The 13,041-nt window shown below is 43.5% G+C and overlaps 1 protein-coding gene across 3 annotated transcripts in view; it reads right to left on the reverse strand.

The window, feature by feature from the left end:
* Positions 1-70: 70 nt before the first annotated feature.
* The window catches only part of nod1 (nucleotide-binding oligomerization domain containing 1), a 38,917-nt gene continuing 25,946 nt past the window's right edge, over positions 71-13,041 (reverse strand). For 2 of the 3 annotated variants that reach the window (XM_060900555.1, XM_060900554.1), the window contains exons 5-12: positions 9,329-9,412; positions 9,139-9,222; positions 3,710-3,793; positions 3,527-3,610; positions 3,233-3,316; positions 2,947-3,030; positions 1,875-1,958; positions 71-1,464 (exon numbers count right to left, since the gene is read on the reverse strand). In XM_060900555.1, the coding sequence (XP_060756538.1) occupies positions 1,392-1,464; positions 1,875-1,958; positions 2,947-3,030; positions 3,233-3,316; positions 3,527-3,610; positions 3,710-3,793; positions 9,139-9,222; positions 9,329-9,412 (661 nt within the window). In that variant the 3' untranslated portion in view covers positions 71-1,391. The remainder of the gene's footprint in view (positions 1,465-1,874; positions 1,959-2,946; positions 3,031-3,232; positions 3,317-3,526; positions 3,611-3,709; positions 3,794-9,138; positions 9,223-9,328; positions 9,413-13,041) is intronic. The other variant, XM_060900556.1, reaches the window with a different exon arrangement.

Genomic DNA, 13,041 nt, shown 5'->3' on the forward strand with positions numbered 1-13,041 from the left:
GCTGGTGTGCCAATAGATTTCCCTTCCTAGTCCAGTATAAGCATTCAAATGAACAGTCAGAAAATGACAATTCCACAATAATAATTTAATTTCCTTCTCAAAATCAGCAGTTTCACAAAGTAAATTAACAATTTACAGCTAGATTAGGCTCCATTTATGCTTTGAAAAGGAACGGTATCAAATACAATACAATACTCAAGTTATTGAGAGACGTTTACAGCAAGGGAATGATTTCAGCTGAATCTATACAAATCAACAGTGTGTGTGTGAGAGAGAGAGTGAGTGTGAATGAGTGAGAGAGAGAGAGAGAGAGAGAGAGAGAGGTGGTGTGTGTGATTCTCAGGTGAGTGTAAGATTTCTGTGTGAGAGAGTGACTATGAAATGAGGTGTGTGTTCTGAGCTCGGTGTATTTCTGTGAAACGAGAGAGAGAGAGAGGGAGTGAAACACAGTGTTGACACACTTGTTGTGAATACAAACTATGACAAGAAAGATGTGATTATTGTCCAGTACGAACCAAAAGTCTACTTTTGAACATCACCTCTAACCAAAAAGAGAGAGAGAGAGATACATTTTCTGTAGCAGGGGCGAAATTTCCAGCGCCCCAAAACCATTAAATTCGGTGATGCTGATTGGCCAAATATTTATCATTTTTCCCTAGCAACCATACACGATTGGCTATTTCACTGCACTTCTGGGGCGCTTTGACGAGGGCCCAAGAAGAGAAATGATACGAGTCTGTTGGTGGAAATTCACTGTTGAATGAGTCAGTTGGTGGAAATGTTGTTTAAATAATTCAGATTGCATGTAGGCACACACTGTTAAGTAAAACTGAGGGAAGATTGACTGAAATCTGGCAATATTAGAACCACGATGGTGGGAAACTCTGTGACTTAGCAATTTGCAAAAATATGTGCTTCGTGCCTAACGGGGAAAAAGGTCATTGTTTTATTTGCTGTGAATGCAAAACTGGTTTACTCGACAAAGCTTTGCTGCACAGAGAAATGACTCATAAACAGCAGAAATTTCCAGTGATATTTTGATATGTGGTACGTTGTGAAGTGAATATGGACTTTGTGATTTATTCAACTGAGAAGCGGGAGTCTGAAAACGGGTGAAGAAATGAGGAAAGATATTATTTTGTAGACTTTTGATCTGATTTCATAATGTGATTACTTCAGTATGTACAGGTTCTGTACAGAGCTCTGGTTTTGCCCTTTCTTGAGATGTGTTTCATATCTATGCAGTGAAGAGTTCACAATTAAAGCAAGAGTAAGGTGTGTGGAGATGGACGCAGAGTGTATCCAACACTTCATGAGAAATTCACCCGAGAATAGGGTATATGAATTTGGATGTAATTTTCATCAGTTGGGTTCAGAGGGTTTTTAATCTCTCAGCAGAATCGAAGTCTTTTCTCCTCCCTGAAGCGTGTCTCGTCCTCTGCACTAATCTGATTCCCCTTTAAACTGCACACATTCACACACAAACATTAAAACTGTGATTAGAATAACAGCATCATAAGTCCCTCCTTTTTCATCACACCTGTGTGTGTGTGTGTGTGTGTGTGTGTGTGTTCACATCACTAAAACAGTAACTGACAAGATGCAGTTCATTTAATAGTTAATTTAATCTCAAGGGAGATTTTTGCATGTATGGATGCTTCATGAGGATATAAATCAAGATTCAGAATATTTGGTGCAATAAAAACATTTACCTTCATTTCAGAATATTCTAACAATATGCAAATTGGAAAAACTCCATCCCAGTGTTGCACTGCCTGTATTTACATCATAAATCTAGGGTTTGTTGACTGTGTTAATGTGTGTGTGTGTGTGTGTGTGTGTGTGTGTGTGTGTGTGTGTGTGTGTTGTCTTACTTGACTTCTTTAATTGTTGTGTTGTGTTTCAGACCTTCAGTGAGCTTTTCAACTCCACGAGCAGAAAACTGATTGTCAATTAACCTGAACACACACACACATTTAAACTTAGATTCAGTAAGATCAGTGCATTAAGGCACAACACACAGTAATTCATAAAAACACACTGTTCTCTGATATAAATAATTCTGTACTCTGAAATAATCCTGAGCCAGCAAGCAACCTGTCTGGGGTGGAGCTTCACTTCACTTCATCTCATCCCATCTCATCTCATTATCTGTAGCCGCTTTATCCTGTTCTACAGGGTCGCAGGCAAGCTGGATCCTATCCCAGCTGACTACGGGCGAAAGGCGGGGTTCACCCTGGACAAGTCGCCAGGTCATCACAGGGCTGACACATAGACACAGACAACCATTCACACTCACATTCACACCTACGCTCAATTTAGAGTCACCAGTTAACCTAACCTGCATGTCTTTGGACTGTGGGGGAAACCGGAGCACCCGGAGGAAACCCACGTGGACACGGGGAGAACATGCAAACTCCACACAGAAAGGCCCTCGCCGGCCACGGGGCTCGAACCCGGACCTTCTTGCTGTGAGGCGACAGCGCTAACCACTACACCACCATGCCGCCAGCTTCACTTCAATATAAATAAAAATTATTACTCTTACACAGTGTTGCGTTTATTATATAACACACTCCAGGGTTGTGTCCTGAAGGTTTTTTCTTTGTACCCATCCAACAGAGACAAAAATAACTGGCCTGAGTTTACCAAAAGCATCGCAACACAAAGATCATCATTAAATGGTCACGCCAGCAGCAAAATGAACTCACTCTCTCTCTCCTAGTTAAGATGCTCTTAGCATTAAGAGGCTTTTGGGAAACCAACTGCTGAACAATTTAACAGCAAGTTCTTTAACAGAGAGTCCAAGTGAAATTCCTGAAGTCAACAGTGATGTTACCTCAATCTTCATCTCACACTGGAGCAGATAAAGTACGATACGGCCTTTAAGATTACTGTGAGGACTCAACTATGGGAAAGGGGACAAGGGTAGACGTGGGGTCTTACATAAGGTGTGTGAGCGCTGAATTCTTCTGAAGCGCTTTGGCTAGCTCCACCGCTGTATCATCTGAGATCTTGTTTTGAATCAGCCTTAAAGATACCAAAGTGTAAATTACATTCTATATGCACATCTGGATTCCTATTTATATCCATATTAAATACATATTAATATATGCTACATGTGCACATGACACCACACATGCACTTTAACATGTATTTAATATGCAGTACAGTGAACATGTGGCATCATGTGCCACTAAAATGAATGAGATGTGAAGAATGTGATGAGCACCAGAAGATGTGAAGGCTGGAATTTAGCATTAGGGCTCTCGCTAAACTTGTTCCTCCCTCAGAAGTGATCCCGTTTGCCGACAAACTAGCAGTAACAAAGTTACAGAAAGGAAAAGATATTTTTATTTAAATTTTTAAATAACAGGTAATATATTAAGTCTCAAACATCACATTAAAGTGAATTCTGATTAAAACAATGTTCACTATCATTAGCGTGAGATCATTTCCTGTTTATTTTCATATTCTAATAATCATCCTGCCTGTAAACCTGACATAGTTTTATAATCAAACTCACCTGAGATTTGTTAAACTGCTGTGGTTCTTTATCGCCTCAGCGAAAGCATGAGCACCGTCGTCTCCAATGCTGTTCCCCCACATGCTAAACACAAAAACTGTATGTTAAAACATAACTGAACAATTTTATTAGCTTATTCTGGTTTCATCTTCGTGCTTCTGTAGTTGTAAGTTGCTGTTTTACCCAACTTCGAAGATCGATTTACTTTTCCGAATAGCTTCAGCAAGAAACGTCGCACCCACGGCTGTAATATGATTACACCCGAGCCTAGACACATCAAAACCAAATCATTTATCTTTATTATTACATTTTATAAACAGTAGTGATGTGAAGTCATTGGGAATTCAACAGAAATACACACAGTCCTTTATTTGGACCCAGTGGCCCTCATTTATCAATCTCGCACAGAAACCTGCACAGCGCTAAGTGTAGAAATCATTGTATGACATGGTTCACATGTGATACATGAAACATTCGTATCTATCCCATCACTGCATAAGAATGATCAGATGTTGATAAATGTGGTGGCTGAAAGCCATTGTGATTTAAATAATGACATCCCTAAATATTCTCGGTTTAGAGTCTGTGCCCCCAGACTTTACAACCTGGAAAAGCAAAACATGGCCAAGAAGGGAAACTTCTCCACCCTTGAAATAGAAGCTCTAACATCTGGTGGCTCCCAGTCGGTTTGTCTCGCTGAATTAAGACCGCCACTGCTGTCTGACTCTGATTGATCTGAAACAACGTTAAAATGAGGAAATAAAGAAGCTCCACAACTCTGTAATTTTTGCTGGTGAGGTTTTTTTAAACCATTTTTTCACTTATATGTAAAGATTTGTGATATAAGCTATTATACTACTATTATATACAGTATAGAGGGTATACACATCATGGATGTATAAATTACACATTAAAATATCAGCTGGATTTTGGCTGTCTGGAAATGTTGTTGACTGCAGCAGTGATTTCTTTTCATACTTTTTCTGATGTCCTATGATGATACTTTCCAGGCTGCCAAATAGAAATTATTCGGTCAACTGGACTTGAGACGTTAGAGCTTCTATTTTGAGGGTGGAGAAGTTTCTCTTCTTGGCCATGTTTCACTTTTCCAGGTCGTAAAGTCTGAGGGCACAGACTTGAAACCGAGAATATTTAGGGGTGTGATTATTTAAAATCACAATGGCTTTCAGAAACCACATTTATCAACATTTGATCATTCTTACATAGTGATTGGATAGATATGAAGGTTTCATTCTCTCTCTCAGCTCATGGTTGTGTCCTCCATCCCCTGTGCTGCCACACTTCAGTCCTGGATGCCTTGGGAGACGAAAGCGACTCATCACTCTTCGTAAAAAATTCTCATGCTTCTGATAAAATGTTGCATGTTCCGGACATGTCGAGGTCTTCAAACAGAGCCACACGTGCCATCAGGGCCATAGCCAGCATTTTAAAAATCCCCGAGGTCCGTGATGCGCAAAGCGCGCGCCGAAAAATTTTCGACATATTTAAATGAGAGGGTGAATTACACGTCACACAAGAGATCTATTCCTGAAATTACTTTTAATGGTGTTTGAACTGAATATCATCAGTTTTGAAAAAAAAAAATCATGTATGTGGCAAGAGTAAGAATAATTTAAGCTTGTTTAATGGTTTGATTTGGCCCAAGCAATGAAGACAAAAGATACCCTAACCATGTAGCCTATGGAACTGAGATACATTAAAGAGGCATTCCACCATTGGATGTACTCTTTGGCATAAAATACAATATACTTTTATGACAACATGACTAGACAGAGAAATCTTTTAGCTTCAAAATGATATATCAAACATAATTTTTTGACAATGACAAGTATATTAATTTTGCGACCAGAGTCACCTACCCTTTAAATTTCCGCGCGGTAGTGAAACGTGATGTCATCGGCAGGTTCCCCTTCTTGTGTACCACGTGTCGGTGTTCTGTAAAGTTATCCCACCTCTTGGATTTGTCCTACCAAGCCTACTGCGCATGCGCGAAGCCTACTGCGCATGCGCGAAGCCTACTGCGCATGCGCGAAGCCTACTGCGCATGCGCAGAACACATGACGCCATTACAATTAGCAAGTTCTCATGCAGACCGTTTTATTATTCACAAGTCATTACAAATTATTTGACTCAGCCAAAGACTCGACCAATACGCACGAAACATAAAAATCGGCAAATGCGTGAAATACTCACCGATTTTCTATCAGCCCAGCTGATCGGTAGGACAAAACTACTGTTTAGTGATGTGTCAGTCGCGAACGATCCGGTTCAAAGAGCCGGCTCTTTGACGTGAACGACGGGAGCCGGCTCTTCGGTGGGAGCCGAGTTGGGGAGCTGAATTAGTTTTTTGTCCTTAGGTGCCTCAGAGAGAGAGAGAGAGAGAGAGAGACTTTCACAAAAAAAAGTTGCTGTCCGATTGCGTCTTTGCGTTGTCTATTACCATTCAAAGGAGCCCCTGTTACAGCGAAACGCAGACCCACTAAGCTGGTGGGAGACCAAGGCTGCACTCTATCCACGGCTTACACACGTGATGGCACGGAGGATGTGTATAGTGGCAGTATCTGTCCCCTCAGAGAGGATCTTTTCAAAAGCAGGACAGATTATAACTGAGAGGAGAAATAGAATCAGAATTAACTAGTTAATTGCAGCAATTAAATCAAAAATAAAATCTCAGGAGCCGTTTGGGAGCCGAAAGAGCCAGCTCCTTATAGTAAGAAGAGCCAAAAGAGCCGGCTCCCGAAAAAGAGCCGAAATTCCCATCACTACTACTGTTGAATTTTCCTACCCTCCTGGATTTCGCGCATGCGCAGTAGGCGATTTCGCGCATGCGCAGTAGGCTTGGTAGGACAAATCCGAGAGGCAGGATACGTCACGTGGTACACAAGAAGGGGCACCTGCCGATGACATCACGTTTCACTACCGCGCGGAAATTAAAAGGGTAGGTGACTTTGGTCGCAAAATTAATATACTTGTCGTTGTCAAAAAATTATGTTTGATATATCATTTTGAAGCTAAAAGATTTCTCTGTCTAGTCATGTTGTCATAAAAGTATATTGTATTTTATGCCAAAGAGTACATCCAATGGTGGAATGCCTCTTTAACAATCTGGCATCCGTTACACACACACACACAAAAATTCTGGGAAAAAAATCAGTATACACCACCATGTTTTAGGCAAAGTTATCCAAGTGTAACGGAGTTAAAAAGAACCCTATTTAGATAAAGTGAATTCATCCAAAATTACTGTATACTTAAGATATTGTAATCTCTATTTTTCTATCTTGCTGGTTTTTATGTGCTATAAAGGTTTTCAAGTTGTACCCATTCACTTCAGGTTAAATAAGAGGCTTCGCGGCTGCAATTATAATTTACTATCACCTCTGTGTCTTTTTTTTGAGCTCTTGCGGTTCCTGTACTCTCCAGTCAGAGCTCTAGTCTGCTGGAGGTGCGCTGGGCATCGGCGCACTCTGTGAATAAAAGTGCAATTAATAAAATGCACTTAATAAAAGTGCTCATGTAATTGTAAAACTTTGGATGCACATGTTTCTGTAAAAGTTGTATAACTGATATCCTTGGAAAGTAGCGCTGTAGTAGTGACAAGTTAATGTTTTATCTAAGATGTATGGTTTTTTTTGGAGGGAAACACGTTATGTTAGCTATGCGCAATGGGGCGAATGCTAGCTTTCTCTTGACTTTCTTTTTACGTTTCTTTGTAGATTTGAGTGCAGTCGCGATTGCCATTCTCATGAAACGAATGTTTATTTTGTGAATGCAGACGGGAAATAAAGCCACAGTGAGGTACTCCGGCGTTGGCCCATCTTTTAATTACCACATCTGAGCAGCGATGAGAACAAAGCCGTCACACAAGGCAAACATAAGTTGAAACTTTCCACTCTATTGCTTTGGCTTATCGAATGATTTATTTTAAAAATCACAAACAAGGCAGACTACAACTGCGCTGCTTCGAAAATGTAAATTTAACAGCTTGATGAAAGTGCGCTGATGGTTCCCATGGAAACCCCATGTCTCCTGCACTGCGTTCCTCCGCCGAGTCGCGTGCTCGTTCGCTTTTGTGTTCTTGGTCTCAGAGCCGCACACACCAAACACACACAGAAGACAGAATCAACGTTTAACATCATTAACAATGCACTTTTTATGGAGACGTTTTAATGTTATTCTTTATTTTTTTATCCAGTTGAATATTTAGCCTAAAAATGTATTTTCAGCTCTTAAAAATGACCGAGGTCCGGACCTCGGGGGCCTCAGAGCTGACTACGGCCATGCGTGCCATTGCCTAGGTTTGATGACTGGCAAAGCTTTTGTTTAAATCCACGATGGAATAAGTATCAAACCTATCACACTGCAAATTCATTAGCCTACTCATTGCTTTTAATTGCTTAATTTTACTTGTAATTATGTCACCAATAGACTAACAAGTAAGCTATCTCCAAATGAAAGAGAAATTAATTTTACATAAAAAATCCTGTTAATTCCATTAAAGCGAACCTGCAGCAAAAAAAAAAAAAAACACTGGCAAGAAATGTTACATATTTTGCACAAATGTATTTTGACTCCCTGTACTGTCACACTGTGTAGCATAAAGCAGTGCTTTAAAATTCTTTTGTATTCTTGCTCACTTAAAGGCATAGCCATATTGCCATTTTGTGGATGGAGTCAAAGGTCAGCATGACATAGTATTGTTGATGGATTTCCTGTATCTTGATTGGCTCACTGCTTCTGACACCGTGATGTAACCGCAAGGACAAAACATTGTTGAAAAATGGTGGAATGCAAAGCCTATGGCTGCAAAAATAATAAACGTGATAAGGGAAAGCATTTTTTCTGTGTTACATTGCCAACAACTGAGCAATGTAAACGACTTACTAAACAGCGGCTACACAACTTGGGAACAGGTCACACTTTAGAAACACTCTCCTCTGGTAGAAATTTGGTAGAAGGAGAATTTTGAGCCTAATTGCTTTGAAAAGAATCTACAGGCTTGGGCTGCACAGGTCGCGTTAGATTCAAACCCGATGCTGTACCAACAATATTCCAACACCGTCCACGGAAAAGGGATTCAGGCCATGCAAACTGATTAACTAGAAGAAATGTGAGAAAGGCATAGCCTTTAATTTATTAGTTCACATGTAATATAAATTAGAGAGACTGTAAAATCTAGATCTAGGCTGAGGTCAAAAAAGCTGCCTTGCTTAAAAAAAGTGTTGATTCGTTCTCTGACTCAAAATCTTGTGTACAAAAAAAACAAAAAAACTTGTGTACATGAGGTAAGACTTGAAATGAATTTTGATCGTAGGCTCCACTCATGCCCACACTGATCAATGGCAAGCTTTGTGTGGAAATGACACAGTTTTCTGTCGCGTGTTCATTTAGTAAATGAGGGCCAGTGTGTCTGTGATGGAAGACAGTACATCCACACAAACAACACAACAACGGACTAGAGCCAGGAAAATCAAATGAAGTTATTAAAAACACAAGACAAGACAAAACATGGCTGAAAACATGGAAAGAAAGCAACTAGGAAACACTGCTTAGTAACAGGGTTTAAAACAGGGTTTTAAATGCATTCCTACTTGACGGTGGTGAGGTGAGGGCACTCGTCGATGATCTGTGCCACCAGTTTGGCTCCGACATCTGTGATGTAATTCTTATAAAGTCTATAAATGTATTAACAGAGGAAAAAATGTCTATAAAAAATTATATCCAATGTAAAAAAACACATGAAAATACAAAGCTAATATTCAATAGTTTATGAGAAATTACCCCAAAACCTTAACAATTTTATGTTTGATGAGTTCTGTAGCCAAAACTTCCACACTGCTGTCAGTCAGCTGGTTCACGGAAAACCTGAAACATTTACACAAAATGTGAATGAATTCAGAATGAACATTCGTTCATCTTCAGGAAATGCTTCATCCTGATCAGGGTTGCCATGTCTCATCTCATCTCATTATCTCTAGCCACTTTATCCTTCTACAGGGTCGCAGGCAAGCTGGATCCTATCCCAGCTGACTACGGGCGAAAGGCGGGGTACACCCTGGACAAGTCGCCAGGTCATCACAGGGCTGACACATAGACACAGACAACCATTCACACTCACATTCACACCTACAGTCGATTTAGAGTCACCAGTTAACCTAACCTGCATGTCTTTGGACTGTGGGGGAAACCGGAGCACCCGGAGGAAACCCACGCGGACATGGGGAGAACATGCAAACTCCGCACAGAAAGGCCCTCGCCGGCCACGGGGCTCGAACCCGGACCTTCTTGCTGTGAGGCGACAGCGCTAACCACTACACCACCGTGCCGCCCCCGGGTTGCCATGTGAATCTAGATTTCTATAAAAGTAGTAAAACTAATACAACAAAGAATATGAACACTGGGAACAGGGGGATCAGAGGGAATATGGGGAACATGTGGAACAGGGGGAACTGGGGAAGAGGGGGAACAGGGGGAGCAGAGGAACAGGGGGAATATGGGGAACAGGGGAACATGGGGAGCAGGGGAACATGGAGAGCGGGGGAACAGGGGGAATTTGGGGAGCAGGGGAACAGAGGGAACATGTGGAGCAGGGGAACATGGAGAGTGGGGGAACAGGGGGAACATGGGGAACAGTGGAACATGGAGAACAGAAGAAACAGGGGAACATGGGGAGCAGGGGAAACATGGAGAATAGAGGAAACGGGGAACATTGGAACATGGGGAACAAGGGAACATGTGGAACAGGGGGAACAGGGTAAGAGGGGGAACAAGTGAACATGGGGAACAGGAAGAACATTGGAACATGTGGAACAGGGGGAACAGGGGAAACACAGGGAACAGGGGAACAATGGGGAATGGGGGAACATGGGGAAGAGGGGGAACATGGAGAACAGAGGAAAGAGGGGGAACAGGGGGAACATAGGGAACAGGGGGAAGAGGGAGAACAGATGGAAGAGAGGGAACAGGTGGAACAGGGGAAAAGAGAACAGGGGAAACGTGGAGAATGGGGAAAAGAGGGAACATGGGAAACAGGGGGAACATAGGGAACAGGGAGAACAAAGGGAAGAGAGGGAACAGGGAGAACAGATGGAAGAGAGGGAACAGGGGGAACAGAGAACAGAGGGAACATGGGGAACAGGGAAAGGGGAAACATGGAGAATGAGGGAAAAGAGGGAACATGGGAAACGGGGAACATAGGGAACAGAGAGAACAGAGGGAAGAAAGGGAACAGGTGGAACATGGGGAAAATTGGAACATGGGGAACAGGGGAAAATGGAGAACAGAGGAAACAGGGGGAACATGGAGAACAGGGAAACATGGAGAACAGAGGAACATGGAGAACAAAGGAAACAAGGGGAACATGGGAACATGGAGAACAGGGGAGAACAAAGGAAACAAGGGGAATATGGAGAACAGGGGAACATGGAGAACAAAGGAAACAGGGAGAACAGGGAGAACAGAGGGAACAGGGGGAACATTGGAACAGGGGGGAACAGAGGAAACAGGGATAACGGTGGAACATGGAGAACAGAGGAAACAGGGGGAACATGTGGAAAAGGGGGAACATTGGGAACAGGGAGAACAGAGGGAACAGGGGAAAATGGAGAACGGGGGGGACAGGGGGAACAATGGGGAAGAGGGAGAACAAAGTACTATGGGGAACAGGGGAAACAGAGGGAACAGAGGGAACATTGGAACAGGGGAACAAGTGGAATGGGGGAACAGAGGGAAGAGGGGAATATGGGGAGCAGGAGGAATAGGGGAACAAGGGAACATGGAGAACAAAAGAAAGAGGGAGAACGGGAAACAGGGGAACATGTGGAACAGGGGAAACATGGAAAATGGGGCAAAAGAGGGAAGATGAATAATGGGGGAACATGGGGAACAGGGAGAACAGAGAGAAGAGAGGGAACAGAGGGAACAGGGGAACAATGGGGAGCAGGTAAACAAGGGAACATGGGGAACAGGGGGAACATTGAAACATGGGGAACAGGGGAGCAGAGGGATCAGGGAAACATGGAGAACAGAGGAAAGAGGGGGAACAGGGAAACACGGAGAACAGAGGAAACAGGGATAACGGGGAACAGGGGGAACATGGAGAACAGGGTAATATGGAGAACAGAGCAACACGGAGAACAGCAGGAACAGGGGGAACATGGGAACAAGGTGAACAGGGGGAAAGAGGGGAACAATGGGAACAGGGGGCCAGGGGGAACAGGGGGAAGAGGGAGAACAGGGGGAACAAAGTAACATGGGGAACAGGGAGAACAGGGGCAACATGGAGAATGGAAGAACAGAGGGACCAGAGGGAATATGGGTAACAGGGCTAACATGGGGAACAGGGAGAACAGAGGGAACATGGGCAATTGGGGAACAGAAGGAACAGGGAAACAGGGGAGCAGAGAGAACAGAGGAACATGGGGAACAGGGAGAACAGGGGATCAATGGGAAAAGGGGAACACGGGAGCAGGGGGAACATGAGGAGCAGGGGGAACATGAGGAACAGGGGGAACATGGGGAGCACGGGAACAATGGGAAAAGGGGAACATGGAGAACAAGGGAACAGGGAGAATGGGGGTAATAGGGGTAACAGAGGGAACAGAGCAACAGGGGGAGCAAGGGTACAGAGGGAACATGGGGAACAGGGAAAACATGGGAACATGGCCAATGGGGGAAAGAGGGAACATTGAAACATGGGGAACAGGGAAAACAGAGGAACGTGGAGAACAAAGGAAACAGGGGGAACAGGGAGAACAGAAGGAACAGGGGGAACAGAGGGAGCAGCAGAACAGGGGGAAGAGAGGGAACAGGGGAACAGGGAGCAGGGGGAACAGATGGAATATGGAGAACAAAGGGAACAGGGGGAATTATGGGGAACAGGGAGAACAGAGGAACATGGAGAACAAAGGAAACAGGGGGAACATGGGGAACAGGGAGAACAGAAGGAATGGGGGAACACCGGAACATGGTGAACAGGGGGAACAGAGGGAGCAGCAGAACAGGGGGAAGAGAGGAAACAGGGGAACAGGGAGCAGGGGGAACAGATGGAATATGGAGAACAAAGGGAACAGGGGGAATTATGGGGAACAGGGAGAACAGAGGAACATGGAGAACAAAGGAAACAGGGGGAACATGGGGAACAGGGAGAACAGAAGGAATGGGGGAACACCGGAACATGGTGAACAGATGGAACATGGAGAACAAAGGAAATGGGAAACAGGGGAACATGGAGAACAGGGGAAACAGGGAGAATGGGGGAAGGGAGGAAACATGGGTAACAGGGAGAACAGAAGGAACAGAGGAACATGGAGAATGGGGAACAGAGGGGACATGGAGAACAGAGGAACATGGAGAACAAAGGAAATGGGGGAACATGTGGAACAGGGAGAACAGAGAGAACATGGGGAACAGAGGGAGTAGGGGAACGGGGAGCAGGGGGAATGGAGATCAGAGGAACATGGAGAACAAAGGAAACAGGGGGAACATGGGAAACA

Source organism: Neoarius graeffei, chromosome 19 (genome assembly GCF_027579695.1).
Source record: "Neoarius graeffei isolate fNeoGra1 chromosome 19, fNeoGra1.pri, whole genome shotgun sequence".
Classification (NCBI taxonomy): domain Eukaryota; kingdom Metazoa; phylum Chordata; class Actinopteri; order Siluriformes; family Ariidae; genus Neoarius; species Neoarius graeffei.